Raw genomic sequence first — 17,437 nt, 5'->3', positions numbered from 1 at the left:
TTTCTGTATTTTATAAAATCAGCATGGTCTGTGGGCATAGGTGCAGCTTAAACAGATGTACTCAAGTTTAGGTTGCAGGGTGATTTTTGTAGCCCACATATGTTTAAGTCAGTTGATTTGTCCTCGTGTGCAATTTAGCTCCCAACGTTGCATGCGATCTTGAATTTAACACCATATATTCTAGAATTCAGGATATTAGCTGAAAGCAGTAAGGGTTAGAAGGCCTGGGTTCTAGTCTCAATTCCATTACTAAGTCACTGTGATTCTAGAAAATCACTTGAACTCTTTGAGCTTCCATTATCTGATCAGTAACTGGAGACCACAAGACTTCCCCGCTCTTGAGATGCAAGCATAAGAGGTGTGCTTGCCATAAAGCCTGATGCAGAGGTTTCCTCTAGCTTATCCACCACATTCTTTCTGGAATGGAACCCGTAAGCCCACATTACGGGGGGAGCAGGCAATCCAGGTTGATTGTGCGTCTCTTTTGTGGTGGAACCTGGGTAGATGTTAACAGCTGGGATTCCATTTAATCCTCCTGGCAGTTCTGAAAGCAGATGTTGGTGTTCCCATTGTATATATAAGATGACTTGAGGCTGAGGGTTGGAGCAGCTTGCCTCGAGTACCCCAGCTGGTGGGGGAAAGAGCAGCTGGAATTCAAACCCAGCCTTTCTTCTGCCAGAATGCAAGTTCCTTCCCGATTATCATGCTGCTGCTGTCATCTCTAGAACTTAGATGATAATCAGAATAAAGTTAGGACAGGTTTGGATTCTCAGGCTCTTGAAATGGCAGACTTAGCAGAGTGTCTTGAGGGTCTTGGAAAATTCTTTTGGAAGTTTTTGATAAAATGTAACCAGTAAAGACATACAACCTTTCTAGTCAGATCGAGAAATCAAGAAATATTAATAATTTTTGTTTGTTTGTTTAGAGTCAGGTCTCACTATGTTGCCCAGGCTGGACTCAAACTCCTGGTCTCAAGTGATCCTCCTGCCTCAACCTCCCAGGTAGCTGGGACTACAGGCACATGCCACTGTGTCTGGCTTAAGAATTGATAAAATTTCTTACATGAAAATGTAGACAGAGTGTGTCACTAAAGAAACTCAAAAATATCCGGAAACCAAGATGAGTTTCTGGTTAGTAATTTGAATGTTCTCTGTACTGAGTAACCAATGAGAAAATTGCTCATTAAAAAAGTACTTTACTGTGTGTGGCTTTTAATGAGATAGTAATTCAGAACAGAATTAAAAGTTTCACATTTGTTAGCGGACTTTTTAAGAGAACAAAAGGGCAATGGCTGATATTGAAACGGGTATTAGATTTGTGACCAGGTGCCTCTGACCATCCACTCATGGGCGTTATTTCAGCATTCAGTTCACATTTTAACATGTCGTAGACGTGAGAAGAACCTTACAAGCATTTTGATGTCTAAATTATAAATGCCTTTTGTTATAGAGAGCAACCAGCGTTGAAGCCCTAAGGATATTAGGTAAGAAAATGTCAGAGGATACTGCTCCAAATTGCCCTTGCTAGCAGTACTGCTAATAAATTCAGTTAAGATCCCAGGGCTATGTTTTTTAAGGGTATTAAAAGAAATGGTTTTTGGCACCCGTGAGATTCTTGGCTGTTTCTAAATGCTGCCAGAGTTAGGGTGATATTTGTTTTCTCTTTGTCATGGTGTTTACATGCCCTGGCTAGGACCATGAGTGAAAATGCATTTGATGATCTCCTGGTCTCACCCCAATCCCTAATGGATGTTTGTCTAAATGACAACACCCAGTTTAGCACTGTTAACACTCCAGTTAGTGGGACGGGAGAGTGTGTGCTGTGTGTGACAGTTGGGGGCATGAACGGCAAGATGGGGAACCTTCTATGAAGTAAACACTTCCTCCTCTAGTATCCAGTTCTGGAAGTATCTTTTTGTTCTGTCTCCCATAGTACCTTAATTTAGGAGTCAAACCATAAATATTCATTGAATCAGAGAATCTCAAAACTGGATTATTACTCCCAGTAAACATAGTGCTGGACTTTCTCTTAGGAGCCAGATCTCTCAGCCTTGACAAGGACAAGCTTATGACAATTGGGTAGTATCATCAGGACGTGAATGATGGGCTGCTGTCTGGGGTCAATTTATATGGTATTATGCACAGCATCCCTTTGTAGGTTTGATTATGAGCCTGATTAACGTGGCAAGCTGCTTTCCAGATATGCGTCTTCCATAGAGTATTTAGCAAAATGCACACACATTTCTATTTTGTTCACCATTGTGCCAAGCACTGTATGTGGATGTGTTGGACGCAGTGGGGCCTTTCAGGAAACAGCAGGGCGATACTAGGCAGAGCATGACAGGTCTTTAGAGGGACGTGCCTGCTCTAACCCAGGCCCACAAGCAGACTGTGGACTGAAAGGGGGAGCCATGAATTGAGCGTTGACAGCGGGCCACGGCGGTCCGAAGGCTCAGGTGGTTGTCAGCCATAAGTTTAGCTCAGCTCTTTGAGTAATTTGTCACGCCTCGCTCAGCCCCTGCTGGGCCAGCACGTGCCAGCTTAGTGTCAGAGTGCCTGTTCGCCAGACGGCCACTCAGGCCTAACGTCCTGCTGTTCCCTGGACCAGCGGCTTGCTGGGGCCATGCACGCAGGGCCGACCAGTGGCGACAGCCAAGTGCTGTGCAGAATAAGCGTGTTCATAATGAGACACGAATGGCATTAGTGGGTCCCTCTAGAATTGGGCCTGAGCAGGCGCCTCTCACTGAGAAAGTTTGGCAGCCTGTTCATTAAGGCAAGTCACCAGGAGTTCAGCCCACAGCCGAGAAGCCAGCTCAGGCCCATGCTGCCCAGGCTTTGGGCGGTTATACCCATCTATATAAGAGATCATAAATCATCAGAGGGGCCGCTTTTGAAATCTTCAAGCTCATTTTCCTTGTTTAAAGTTGCATAGAGCAAGCTTGAAGAGAAATTCCGGCATAGCCCTGTCCAGTAGTGTTGTCCACAACGACAGGCATGTCCCATATCCGTGCAATCTGGTGCAGTAACCCCTAGCCATGTGTGGCTGCTGAGTGCTTAAAAGGTAGCAAGTGTGTCTTAGGAAGTGAATTTTTACTTTTTAGTTTAATTAATGAAAATTTAAAATTAGATAGCCACACGTGGCCCGTGGCTACTATATTGGACAGCACAGCCCTACAATGCCTCTGGTCTCCTCATGGTGTGAAATTCATCCTCGGAATATAACCAAAGGAACAGGGAGGGGAAGAGCCTGCGTTTAGAAATCGGTGCGCATACTTTGCCATAAGAAAACAGCAAAGTATTTACCTGTTTTAAAGCATGTGCTCTCTCCGAAGCTAATTGGAAGGGCATAATTGTCACCAACTCGTATTTTGAAACAGGCCACTTTGAAAAGGCAGTTTTAAAATCTAGTGAGAAATGCTAGGATTACTTTTCCTCTTCTGGCGCTGCAAATGCAAAACTGATGGTGATCCACATTCCCTGTGTTTCTGGAGAATTAGCTTGATTTTCAGAATGACTAAAACATGTCTTTGAGCTTTTGCATTGATGATGAGGAAGGGGAAAATGAGACATCATGCAGACTTCCCCGAGCATTAATTCATAAAGTCGTACGTGCAGTGCCTCCATCCATTGTCAGATTGTTCTGACGTTATCCTGTTATTGGAAGTGCATGATTCACCTTCTGAGGAAACAGAAGCCACACACAAAAGGGGAAGATTTGCTTTCTGCCCTGTGAAAGCCTGCCACACGCAGGGGTCCTATTAAGACAGCTGGAAAGTTGCTTCAGCGTGTTACGCTTGTAAGTTTTATTGGTGACTGGTTTTTGATTACACATTTGAATGCTGTGTGTTCCAGACTGCAGTTTTAATTAAAAGGCAATGGTCTTTTTTTTTATCATTATTATTATTGCATTGTGCACTCTGCTAGATTCTCTCACATAGTAGTTCTTATTTTCTCATGCTCATAGCTTACCTTGGTTAGAGGTCTGATACCCCTTCAGAGTGTTCCTTCCTGGCCCTCTGTTTTCTGGTAACTTGAATTTTCTTATTTTTAAAAAGCGTGTGCACTGTCAGATCAGTTCTTGCATTAAGCATCAACTCATTACATCAGTAGACAGAGAAGAATGTTTTATCCACTGAAATGGGACATGAAGATCCAACATTGTCCCACAGTTTTTCAGTGGAAAAAGATGCCATTGCTAATCAATGTTGTTTTTGTTAGTTTAAATCAACTTTAATTATCTTTTGATGTTATTCTGTAACTATTGGTTTACATATTTTTAAATGATACTAGTGTTGAATGTAATTGAAGTCTAAGAGAAACTTAGGTCTCAAAATGAGAATTCTATTATGTATTATGACTAAGATTTAATTTTCTGATAAGATGCCAAATAACTTGCAAGATTCTTTTTTTCACACAAATGTAAAAGTTGTGTAACTGTATGTAAAACAAAGTGAACTATGTCGCTGCGTGCTGCTCTGCGCGTGCGTTTGTTTCCTTAACCAATCCCTGCAGCTACGAAGAGCGAGCTCTGTACCTCGATGCAATAATTCAGAACCACCGCGAAGTAATGACATTTGAGGATTTCGCAGCCCAAGTCTTTTCTCCTTCTCCCAGTTACTCCCTCGGTGGAATGGGTGAGTGTCTACATTATCTCTCACGCACTTACGATGCATTCGAGCAGCAGATGTACACCTGTTTTTCACAGATAAATGCTTGCAAATTTAAGAAGAGCATTCTCCCTCTGAATCAACTAATGAATATCAAAAGGAATGATGACATTCATTTTAATTTGTTTTGTATCCGAGCTGTTCACTCAGTTCCTTTCTTCGGCTATCCTGTTAACCTCCAAATCTAGCAAGGTTAATGAACTTTTTCTCAGTAATGTGCTCCGGTTCATTCAGGAGTGGGTTTCTTGCTGAGCTGGGAATATGTTGTTTAAAAGCGATGCCCGAATCAGTGCTTACTTATCAAAAAAGAGTTCCTCACAGTGGAAGCCGTTGCTACTAATGCTAAATGGGGATTATGCTGCCGAGATACGAGGGTCAGGGATTAATGCAGGAGACATGGAAGGACAGTGTCCCTGGGTCCATCATTACAGCAGTGCAGCGTGCGTGTGTCTCTCTGGAGTGGTCTGTGTCATGTGGACAAGCCGCCGGCCAGAGCAGCACCTGGTCTGGAACTCGTTTAGAAACTAGTTTACAATAATTTTCATTTATTAGGCCAGTGGAAAACTGTAAAAATTTCAGTGGGTTTCCCTGTTTGGGGGCTTGTTACTCTTTTTATATTTTCAATCTGAAAAAAAAAAGTTTACTGCTCCTTAAATTGATTATATGATTAGTATGGGTTTTTTTTCAAAGAATAAAATTATTACTTGGACATTTTTGCATGTAATTACAGATTAATTGCCTTTCAGAGAGTAAATGGGATATTTAGTCAATGCATGTTGAAATTCTCAATGAGGAGCTTCCTTCATCTTCCGTGGGTTTCGACGCCACTGCGAGAGTGCTTAATAGATTTCTAACCTGTATCAATTGTCTCTGAACACTGCCTTACTTCTCCTATTCTGACTTGTTAACAAATATCTTACACACAAAGTGAAAAAAAATTAAATTCAGTGAAATAAATCACTTACAAATAAAATCAGCCATGCATCATTGTTTAACATCTCTGGCTTCAGTCCTTGCCTCTCGGAGCTTTGTTGGGAGATAAGAGGGAGAGGCATGCACTTGCGCGGGGAGCCAGGAGCAGCAGGCAGAAGGCTCCGGAGATAAGCAAGCTGGCAGAGGTGCGGGAGCCGCGCGATTTACATAATCACGCCTCTGCTTCCTGGTGAGGCGTCAAGAAACACTGGGATGGCCTCTATTGATCTTTGTTGAACTGGAATACTAAACAACACGAGAAAGCGTATAACTTAAAGCTTTGATTAATGTTTCTTACATTAAAAAAGTAGAACAGCTGTGAATTGAATTCTTTTATACACTCTGCCAACGTTCTATCTCAGACCAGAAAAAAAAAAAAAAATCCATTTCAAGGGAAATGAAGATTTCATACCCAGTCTGGCTAGAGGTTTAAAATCGTTTCTAATTTTTTGGTGAAAAACCATGAAGGATCTGTAGCAAAGGTGATTTTGAAAAGATCTCATTCAGCTTTTTCCTGTCATCCTGAGATATTCCAATCCTCATGAGGACTTGATTTTTCAGTGCAGGTTTTTTTTTTTTTCTTTCTTAACCCTTGAGAGAGCTTTTCATTTCTTAAAATTAAAAGGAAAAAAGTAAATAGCTAGATGTTTACATTCCTTAACTCAACTATTACATTCTTAAGGTTATCAATTAAGATGTTATCAAAACAAGTAATGATAGACTTTATTTTCTATGTATATTTTAGCCTGTATGTAAATTAATTTGAGCTTTTCCAAAAGTTCATAGTTATTTAAACCAAAAATGAGTCAAGTAACATCTTAAGTGAGACTCTGGGAGCAATTTGAGTTTTTATGACCTCTGCTTGGAGAGGATTGTCAATAGGCTTCTTTGAGAGCATATTTTCGAAAGTTACTTAACAGAATAAAGATTCTGACAGTATGTAAGGGTGGGCATTAGAGCTTTTAAAAAGGAACATGAAAGAAACATGGGATATCAAGATAAATGCTGATCCTTCTTCTATTCAAATTATTATTATCAGTATTACATTTCATAATGTTCATGGTTTAGGATATTCAGTGTTGAATGATAAAATTTTTTATATACATATCACACCTATCTTTGAGTGTGATTTTGAAGTCTGGGCATAAGGTTCTGTTTTAGCACTTTGCATATCTGCTTATCACAATGACTGGGAAGGAACTAAAAATAAACTTGAGCTGAAATGTGGGCGCAGTACAGAGAGGGTGGAGCATTTCAGCACCGCAGGCAGGCACTTCTCCAGAACTGCATCCTCTCCTCATTTACATGCCTGTTTTGCTTTTGAGGAATTCCTATCCTTGCCTGTGCTACTTTTACAGATGAAAACATTTTTCATTTATTCACAATGTTTTTTATTTTCTTTGGAACAAGTACAGTCAAACCCAGAAGAGCTGGCCAGCTTAAACTATGACATTGAGGTGAAGTCTGCTCTTCCAAGCAACAAGCCAACTGGAAAAATTGACCCTGAGCGGCTTAAGCTCCCACAGTGCACTTAGGACCCAATCAGACCATCTCTGGCCCTCAGTGTCATCAAAGCAGGGCCTTGGGCTTCTGCTCACATGCATATGCACAATCTGAGGAATTAGGAGCTCCTAGGTTTTCTTTGTATCCTCACAACAAGGAGCTTTATCGTTAATGAAGAGGGAGAGTCACCTGAAGGCTGTATTCATTCCACACTGTATTTGTAGCAGCAAGCCAGAAAGCAGCATGCAGCCCCCGCAAGGCCGCAGTATCAGCCTTTAAGTCCGAGGTAAAAGTAAGAGATGTAAGAGATGTGCCACGTGGGAGTAGCCTGTGCCCAAAGATGCCACTGTTGGAAAATGCCTGTGCCTCAGGCTCTCCCTGCCCGGGTGCTGTGCCGTCCACCTGAGAGCCTGCTCATGATGCACTGCCAGCTAGGGATGGGCTGTAGGGCTGATACCTGAGTGCTCAACTTTTCGCAAAGGGCCTTAAAAGAACAAACAAACCTATTTTCCTAATCAGAAAAAATTTTTTTAAAACATCATCTACCGGCCGGGCGCGGTGGCTCACGCCTGTAATCCTAGCACTCTGGGAGGCCGAGGCGGGTGGATTGCTCAAGGTCAGGAGTTCGAGACCAGCCTGAGCGAGACCCCATCTCTACTAAAAATAGAAAGACATTATATGGACACCTAAAAATCTATACAGAAAAAATTAGCCGGACATGGTGGCGCATGCCTGTAGTCCCAGCTACTCGGGAGGCTGAGGCAGTAGGATCGCTTGAGCCCAGGAGTTTGAGGTTGCTGTGAGCTAGGCTGACGCCACGGCACTCACTCTAGCCTGGGCAACAAAGTGAGACTCTGTCTCAACAAAAAAAAAAAAAAAAAACATCATCTACCTAATCCATCCATTACTTGTATTGCTAACGCCTGGTGTATCATAGGTATTTGCCCTGCTTTTTTACCTAGCCCTAGGGCCTGCCTTCCTTTACTGGTTCCTTTCTTTATTGACCTGCAATAAATAACCTAAAAAGTAGTCAGTATTAAAATATTATTTGCAATTAATATATATGTGTTTGTACATCTATAGGAGTGTGTGTGTATATATATGCATATATATAAATATATATTTCACATACATATGTACTGGAGTGGGTAACTAAGTTTGTCTTTTCAATCATGTTACCAAGGAAGGGGGACCAGCAGAGAGGCCTTTAAAGGGTTAACTGGAATGGGCACCCTCGACTGCTGGGAGGGACTGATGTAATCACTGCAGCTCACAGCCAAGTGCATCTGTTCACCATGAGGTCATTCTTCTGCATGCTAATGATTTGGAAAATCAAGTATAATGTTTGACATTATCGGAAAGGATATAAATAGTGTAAATCTTTACTTTTTAGAAGCTGCTCTTATAGAACAAAAGGAGGGGGGGAGCCCCTTTAGTTTGGACTTGAGATTTTCTTTCCAGAACTGTTTTAAAGATGGTTATCTGGACCTTAAAAATCCTGGAGGAATCCACTTGTGTCTGTTGATAAATGAATCCCAAAATCACTATTACAGTCGCAGCTTGCACTTTGGGGGCTGAGGACTATAGGTATGTCTCATGTAATATGTAATTTTGAGAATTTCCAAGTGCCTTGGTCAGAAGTGGATAAAGATGGATTTTTCTCAAAGAATGTCTAAAACCAAGTTAAATGAGTGGTTCATCTCAGTATACCCAAATTGACTTGTGTTTGCTGAAGATGCCAACACTATTTATGGTTTCTTTCTGCTTCAATATTGCTATAGAGAGCCAGCAGAGGGAGCACAGGTCTTTGTTTATTTGTTAGTCCTACATAAACAGCATTTGATTTCTCCAAGATGCAATCAGAAATACGTCCTCATTCGTGATAGACTGGATTGTCAAGGCTCCAGGATTTAGAACAAGTGGGAGAAGATTCCTCACTAGGCCTCATCAGATTCTGCCACTTTTAATGTAGGTCATATTTGGAGCTTAAACCAGATTAGTCTGAGTCGATCTTGGGATGTTACTGCGACCTCTGCTATTGTATGTGACTACAAAGTTTCATCCTGCACCCAACTGCGTGGATGCCCTCTTGGAAAGGCTCAACTACCTAAAAGAAAAGACTTTTGTAATTTTTTTCTACAACAGCATAATTACATTAAGTTCACATAAACTTTACCAGAAGATTCTGCCTCGTGTCACTGGGTCATTTTGACAGCCAATGATATCCTCTCATAAACCTGCAGACAGAGGCACTTGGGTTACACATTGGTCCCAAAGCAAATCTGAGGTGTAGATGCTACACATACTAGTCTTAGAGCTCACTGGCCTTTGCTCGGAGCGGTATAGCTACACTGAGCTTCTGCTTGCTAAGACCTCCACACTGTACACCATGGTTACATGGGCCAGGATATTGCAGGCTTGTCATTCTGCATACAGATCCTGACAGGAATATTTCATTGGCTCTTTCATTGGGCAGTTAATAATAAAATTAACCCCCAGAAACAGCACAAGTAACTTACAACCCCAACCCCCACAAAGATTTTCCCCATTCATTGAAAGTATGGTCATATTACACACTCGTTCTCTCCCCCTGGGCCTTCCTGTTAGAGTGGTCTTTCCCAGCAGCCCCCTTCCTTCCCCACCCCAAAGTGGTCTTAATAAGGTTAATTGATGGCCTCTCTTATGCCTCTTATGTGTTCAACTTATAACTTTGCTGAAACCAGCAAAGAACATCACAGAATGTTGAGCTAGAAGGGACTTCAGGAATCTCAAGTCTAATCCCTTCACATTAATTTTGAGTAAGCTGAAGACCAAGCTATGAAGGGACAACCAAAGTTCATGGGCAAGTTGGAAGCGGAGCCAATCCAACCCTCCCCTCCCCGTTGCACATGGAAATGCTAGCCCAGCACCCACTCTGTAGTGACAATCCCATAATCAGAGCCATGGCTGCTGGCTCTTATTAATATTAAAGGCCAGGATTAAATTTCTGAACTCCATTCAGATAATCCAGAAATTTTCCTTAAATACAAGTTCTCTTACATCACTGTGTCTATTCAAGAGCTCACAGCCACCCCAGTCTGCACCCTCAGCACGCTTGGCTATAGCTGGCCAAAGTGTTGCCACGAGGCCTGCGAACAACCAACTGCTTTGCACAGACATTTCTGCCACCCCCATAATCCCTTCTGGACCCAGCCCACATCTGCCCTCCCACATAACCTACTCAAAGCTCAATTCTGACCCCTTTTGATTTTTTTTCTTTTTTCAATTTAAGATATATTCTTCTGGAAGAGATAATAAAGCATCAACAGAAAGTTTTCAACCACCCGTAATCCCATTACCCAACCCCAGCAGTGCTCAGCCCTGGCTGCACATTGGAATCACCTGTGAGGCTATAAAAATACTGATGCTTGGGTTCCTCCACCAAAGATTCAGACTGTTGGTCTAGGGTGTGGCCTGGACTTAAAAAAAAAAAAAACAAACCTGAGGACATTTAAATATGCAAGCAGGGCTGAGAACTACTGTCTTAAATCAAAGCATCTATGTAATGGTTAGGTCCTCATTTTAGTGCCATCTAACTTGTGATTACTTATATCTCGATTTTTCTTAGCATGTATGAGTCTGTGTCCCATGCGTGTGTGTCTTCTGTCCAGAATGGACTGTAAATTCTTTAGAGAATGATGCATGGAATCGCTTAGAACAGATGCCACGGAGTAAATAGAAAGGAGGACAAAAGGAGTCGAGCTGTCGCTTTAAGCAGTACAGGTGTGTCCCTAGACCACAGATGTGTTGGGCCTGATGCAAGATGCAGAACACACACCTGTAATCATGTTTCATCCGTGGCCCTCCCTTCCTGGTCTTGGTGACAATGGGCCAGTGGTGAGCAGTGCTGTCGCAGCCAGGCGTGGGGAAAGGCAGGGAAGCCCAAAGCCTGGAGAATCCACAGACTGGGTGGTGCAGTTCTGAAGAACTGCAGCTTGATTCGAGATGCTTTTATAAATGGTATTGAAGGTTTAAACAGAAGTCTCAATAGCCTTGTTTAGTGCCACCTTTTGCTTCAAGCTTATTTGTCCCTTTGTCCTTTTAAAACTCTTGTACTGTCCTCAGTGTCAGCTCTGGAAGCGGGGAGAGAGAGATGAGACAGACAGTTCTTCCACCTGATCAGCTAGAAAACGCTGCTGCCACCTGTGAAATGTTACCATCTCAGAACTGGCCCTCCCTTCCCTTGGCAGCTGCCACCGAGCAGGACTGTGTGGGGCACTTCAGGGGGACACAGAAGGCTCTGGGGATGGACCCGGCACAGGCCTGTGTCTCCCCTTCCCTTGTGAAGCTTGGAATCTTGGAAAGAAGCAAATACTTATGAATCGCAAAAAAAAAAAAAAAAAAAAAAAATGGCTATTTATTTAATGTCAATAAGCCAAGATTAGTTTGCTCTAAACTATAACTACATGTCAGCAAGATATAATCAGCCGATGGTTTAGGTCAGTTGGGTTGAGATTGCTCTGAGATGGGCCATGCTGTCTGCCTTGTGAGCCTGGAAGGGAACGCAAACGTACCTCCTGTGTGCTGGATATTCTACTTAGCATCCCGCCAGCCTGTTTTCACTTCCCCACCTTGGCTGATGTCTGAGAACTGGAAGGGCCGCGGACAAGAAGAATAAGCTAGAGGACAGTAAATGTAGGAAGAGCAGAGAGGAAGAAACTGCACCTTTCAGAGCCATTGTGGGGACCTTCCTGACCCTGGGGCTGGTGCCAAGATTGGGGGTTTTCATAGGTTCCCAGAATGAGAAGGGGCCTAGGATTATTCAGTCTGAAGTGTTGACATTGAGTTGAATTTGTTCCTTCGGAAGAACTCTGAAGGTGCTGCTTTTTCTGTGAAATGCTGTGTGAGGTTAGTTCTGGTTTCCCAGTCCTTACAGGGTTTTAAGTGCAAATGGCATCTTCCTCCCACCTAACTGTTAATTATGATTCAGGGGACGCTTTAGCAGTTGCCCAGAGATGACCGGCAGATACCAGGAATTTTTCTCAGAGACAGTTTTTGGAAATGACTCTTAATTAAAGCTTATTTGAAATAAACTTGAGAATTTGTTTCAGAAGAACCTGGAGCTTCTGACACCCCAGATTCACATTCCTTGTTAACCGTGACTGTGACCCTCAAGTCCTTCTGGCCCAGCAGCAGGTACACATAGGACCTCAGCCGTTCAGGGGGTTCCTGGAAGACATGGTGATTTTGCTTGAATTCCTGTTTAGCAATGACCAAACCAAAGCAGAGGCCAAAGGGGACCTCTCTTAACTAGCGTCTGCTGGTAGAAAGAAGACTATTTCATACTATCCTTTTCCAGGAAGAAATAGATAGGATGATCACCAGGAAATAAACCTGGACGTAGCATCATAAAGAAAAAGGCTGGAACCAGGCCCGGGCAGTAATGCCCCGGAAGGCAAGGCACGGAGAAGAGGCCGAGGTGGGTGCCGAGGAGGAGATGGAGGCCGGGTGGCCGCGGTCGGTGCTGCGCTCTGTGAACTCACGCGAGCCCTCCGGGGTCATTTTCTGCAACCGCAGCCCTCGCCTGGTGCAGCCGGTGTGGCTCAACTTTGACGGCCAGCCTCGGCCCTACTCAACGCTGCCGCCGGGCACCGGCCACCGCATCCACAGCTCCGAGGTCACCTTTGGCTCTTCAGAGATGCAGGGACATATGATGGGCTTCTGGTTAACCAAACTGAATTATTTGTGCCATCTCTCCATGTTGATGGACAGCCTATTTTTGCTAACATCTCACTGCCAGTGTATACCCTGAAAGAGCGATGCCTCCAGGTTGTCCGAAGCCTAGTCAAGCCTGAGAATTATAGGAGGCTGGGCATGGTCACATCACTCCATGAAGATCTGGAAGACCGCCCAAATGTGCGGAAAGACCTGGAGCGGCTGACACAGGAGCACACTGAAGATCAACGGATGGGAGAGGAGATGGAAGATTTTAATTGAAAGTTGTGCTCTTACATCTCAACTTTTGATGGTACTGATGAGTCTTGATCTGGATATAGGACCCGTCACATACTCTCTGTTTCAAAATGCCTCATTCTTGGAGTAAAATACACTCCATTGCTTAAAAATAAAGTAAACTGACTTCGCTAGGCATTGTGATGTTTGGGGGCAAACATCACAGAAGTGTTACTTAATGGCTGGCCTTTCTAGAAAGTATGTATCAGGAGAAAGTAGTTGTATTTTTGCCTCCTAGTAAGTCAGGAAATTTTCTGTCTAAGGATGTTTGTATACGTCATTCAGTAAGAATTGCAGCATATCCTTTAATTGTAAGAAAGCAGTGGTATCTGCTTTTAATTGACTTACTGTGGTTGGGGATGTGTCTGCCTCCTGCTTGGGGAAGACTGAGTCTTTCTCAGGCAGGGACAAGTCTTTCTCCTCTTTGAGAGCCCAGAGCGTAGCACATTATGAGCCTTCAGTTAGTGTTTGTTAGGTGAACAAACCAGTGGATGCTTTGGTAGAAAGTGCTTGGAGGTTTTGCCTCTTTTTTTTGTTGTGAGGGAGCAGGGAGGCTTCAAAGTGTGTACAGTAAACAAATGTCTTAAAGGGAATCATTTTTATAGAAAGTGCTTTTTATAATTCTCTAAATTGAGTGCTATTCTCATTTTACTATTGTTGCAGTTCTGTTTTATTTCTGTTTCTAAACCAGGATTGGTTTTCTACAGTTATTGTGATAAAAGCATTTTTGTAACTTGACCTCTGCCCAGAAAGTAGGAGAAGATCCTCATGTTTACTTCTAGTATTAACGAGCAACTATACTGTAAATAAGTTTTTGCCAAGTGTGGGTATTTCTATTCCTTTTTGTAAATCTGTGACATTTCCAGTTGGTTCAGCATTTTTCATCAGGCAGGATCTGTGACATCTTCCACCTGGCTGAAGCCCTTCAATCTCTGCTGAGTTACTCCTAACAGCGGATTCATGGAGTAACTGGGAATTTTTTTTTTATAGTTTTATAAATGTATAGATCCTTTCTTAATAGGTTGGTCTTAAATTCATTAACTCAAATTCAATACTTTTATTAGATTTAGTCTTTTATAATTAATAATCTTTTTTTAAAAAAGCTGCCCAGTAGAGAAAAATTTGGAAAAGACACAAAAGTAAAAGGAAGAAAAAAAATCATTGTGGATACACTACTTTAACCACTATTAATATTTTGAACTATTTTCCTTTAGCTTTTTTTAGAGCGTATTTTGATTGGTTTTTACATAGTTGAGATCATATTGTATATAGTTTTGTGTCCTGCTTTTTCATTTAAGTTTATAACTTAAATATTTTTCCATGTTATCTTAAGCTCTTCAATAGTATAGTCTTCCATTTATAATTAATGTTTGGGATATTTCTTGGAATCTTTAATTCCTTATCCTAACCTTTGGGCACAATTTGTATGCTCTAAAACCAGAGTGAAGTGAATGAAACATAGCTCTCCTGTTTTCCCACTACCTTTTACATTTCAACTAATCTTAGCCCCCTGTTTCAACATTCAAGGAATAAGTTGGCTTTTTTTTAAGCATGTTGTAGTAGTTGTTATTCAGTGACACACCTCGAAAATTTACAATTTTTGTTGGCATGTTGGATAGAGAAGAACTGTAGAAGCAGAGAGTTTCGTGTGCTAGAGAGGAAGGGAGCTGTATGAGTCCCAGAGTAGGGCAGGGTAGGGGATTTAAGGAAGTCAGCTGATGCTGGAGTAGTTTCAAGTTGGTTTTATTTTTTTTTAACCTGTCTTTGTCAAAATGAGATTTCATGTTCCTCTTGTTCAAACATGCAGTTTGAGTACTGTGGTTTTTTGTGTTGTCCAAGGAAGACTAAAAACCTGTAGCATGAATGATGTCTGTTTCTCATTTGAAATCTTGTGAATGCATTAAATGTATTGTTCTTAAAAAAAATAAGTAAATAAAGAGAAAGGCTGGTTCCTTTTTACCCACTAGCCTTTAAAGTTTTCACATGGATGGGAACAAAGTTCCTTAAAAATGGTAAACATCCCCATCAATTTTGAAATAAATAAAGTATTTGCAGCATTAACATGGCCAAAATTCATTTCTCAGCACATAGGAAACCTAGTACCATCACTGCAGAGAACGCCGAGAAAGAATAGGCAAAACCCTACTTTACGGCTGCTTCAAGAATATGAGACATAAAATCCCAGATGCAAAGAGGACACATTCCACTTACCTGTGTCCCCCATGCGGGGGTTCCTCGTGCCTTCCCCGCAGTGCTCAGCTTTTACCTGTGGCGGGGACCAGTGGCCTACCTCATCCCCAGCATCTTCCTCTGAGCAGGATGTGGGACCTGAGAGATTGCCTGAGGGTGAGGTTCCACTCCCCCATAGCCGTGATCCCAGGCAAGGCAAGCAGCGCACACCCCACCTTGCTCTTGCTGCTGAAGTGTGTCTGTGCAGACCCTGCAACCCGGTGTGTGTCCCAGAGCCAGTGTGTGGCCATTAGGGAGACCGTGCTCCCTAGCTACATCCCCAGGGTGCGGAGAAGTAGCTAGAGAAACAGCGCAACTCCAGTCAGTGCCAGAGCCCTCTGGTTACCATCAGGGCATGCGGCTTAGGGAGGCCAGGCGCTCCTGACCTGGGCGACATGAGCTGACCCAGCAGCATCAGCAGTGAGAGAAGAAAACAAGGAGCCAGAAATGGGAATCTGCAGGTCTCTAGGCCAACTCTGCCCTTTATCCCAATTATTCAAAGCAGGCGACTTACTAGAAGCTGTATTTAGATATTAAAACTCAGGGGCACCTTTGCTGCAGCTTAAGCAGATGGGAACTGCAACTTCATATCTCGGAGCATCTTATAAACCCCACAACGGTGGGGTCTTCAGATATTCATCCCATAAATGTTTTCTGAGCACTTAATATAACAGACATAGAAGTGGGCAAAACAGACACCAGCCCTGCCTTCATGGAGGCATCCCTTCCAGATGGGGAGGAGGACGATAGAGTCTGACGTCAGGAGCTGATGAGTGCTAAGAAGGAAAAGGCAACAAGAAAGGAGGCTCAGGATACTACAGAAAAAAAAAAACTTCTGGGGTGGCGTGCGCTTTAAATTAGAGTCAGGGATGGCCCTGCTCAGAAAGTGACATTTGAGAAAAGACTTGAAGGAGGTAAAAGAATGAGCCATTTATGGGGGGTGGGACAGGAATCAGCAAGTGCAAAGGGCCTGAGGCAGGCGCTTTCCTAGCACACTCAAGGAACTCTGAGGAGCTCACTGTGTTTAGAGCTGAGGGAACAAGGAGTAAGGAGGAGGAGCAGGAAGGTCAGAGTGGCCCTGCAGGTTGAGGGCATGGTCTTGGCTGTTACTCTGGTGAGATGAGCAGCTATAGGAGGGTGTTAAGCAGTGGGGTGTCGTGTTATGGCTCTTGTTTAAAAAGGTCACGCTGGCTTCAGTGGGGAAAATGCACTGTGGGATAAGGACACATTAGATAGTATTTTATTCACCATGTACTTCCATCGCCCGGGGCACAAGCACATAATAAGTTTGGCAAATGAACAAATGCGTGGCAATACAAGAGGCGAACATTCCCTGCAGGGCCACTACCGGGGCGTCAGGGATGCTCCCTCTCCCCAGTGCCACAGAGCACAGCCCCTGTGCTGGACTGCCCAGGTGAGAGGAGCTCGGTGACACCCACCTCTCGCGTGCTGGGAGAAGGCGGGAAAGTGAGCAGAACTTTGACCTCAGCCGCATGTCCCACCCCTGTCCTTGAGACTCCACAGACTCTCACAGGTTCCACTGGTTGTGAGCACATGTACATGGAGAATCATGCAGATAGAAATTATTTCAAGAGTCTTAAAATGACTCAATGATCCAGAAGAGCAAGGATGTGAGGCTAAGTTTCCTTGGCATTATTTATTTTATTTATTTATTTATTTTTTTGAGACAGAGTCTCACTCTGTTGCCCGGGCTAGAGTGCCGTGGTGTCAGCCTCGCTCACAGCAACCTCAAATTCCTGGGCTCAAGCAATCCTCCTGCCTCAGCCTCCTGAGTAGCTGGGACTACAGGCATGTGCCACCATGCCTGGCTAATTTTTTCTATATATATTTTTAGTTGTCCAGATAATTTCTTTCTATTTTTTTAGTAGAGACGGGGTCTTGCTCTTGCTCAGGCTGGTCTCGAACTCCTGAGCTCAAACAATCCACCTGCCCTGGCCTCCCAGAGTGCTAGGATTATAGGCATTCACTGTTATAAAAATGGTTTCTAGAACAATCTATGAGCTGTAACCGCTCTTTTGCGTATGTGTAGATGTTTACAATTGACTGTGCATTTTC

General features: G+C 43.1%; 1 protein-coding gene and 1 pseudogene across 1 annotated transcript in view; both read left to right on the top strand.

Moving 5' to 3' along the window:
- Positions 1-17,437, top strand: part of RALGAPA2 (Ral GTPase activating protein catalytic subunit alpha 2) — a 313,050-nt gene that overhangs the window by 287,011 nt on the left and 8,602 nt on the right. The window contains exon 38 of the mRNA XM_069495868.1: positions 4,512-4,633. Within this exon, the coding sequence (XP_069351969.1) occupies positions 4,512-4,633 (122 nt within the window). The remainder of the gene's footprint in view (positions 1-4,511; positions 4,634-17,437) is intronic.
- On the top strand, positions 12,564-13,117 carry LOC138401017 (von Hippel-Lindau disease tumor suppressor pseudogene; annotated as a pseudogene).

The sequence above is a fragment of the Eulemur rufifrons genome, chromosome 20 (genome assembly GCF_041146395.1).
Source record: "Eulemur rufifrons isolate Redbay chromosome 20, OSU_ERuf_1, whole genome shotgun sequence".
Lineage (NCBI taxonomy): Eukaryota > Metazoa > Chordata > Mammalia > Primates > Lemuridae > Eulemur > Eulemur rufifrons.
Note: the sequence above shows the minus strand (reverse complement) of the source record. Positions and strands in the feature narration are given on the sequence as shown.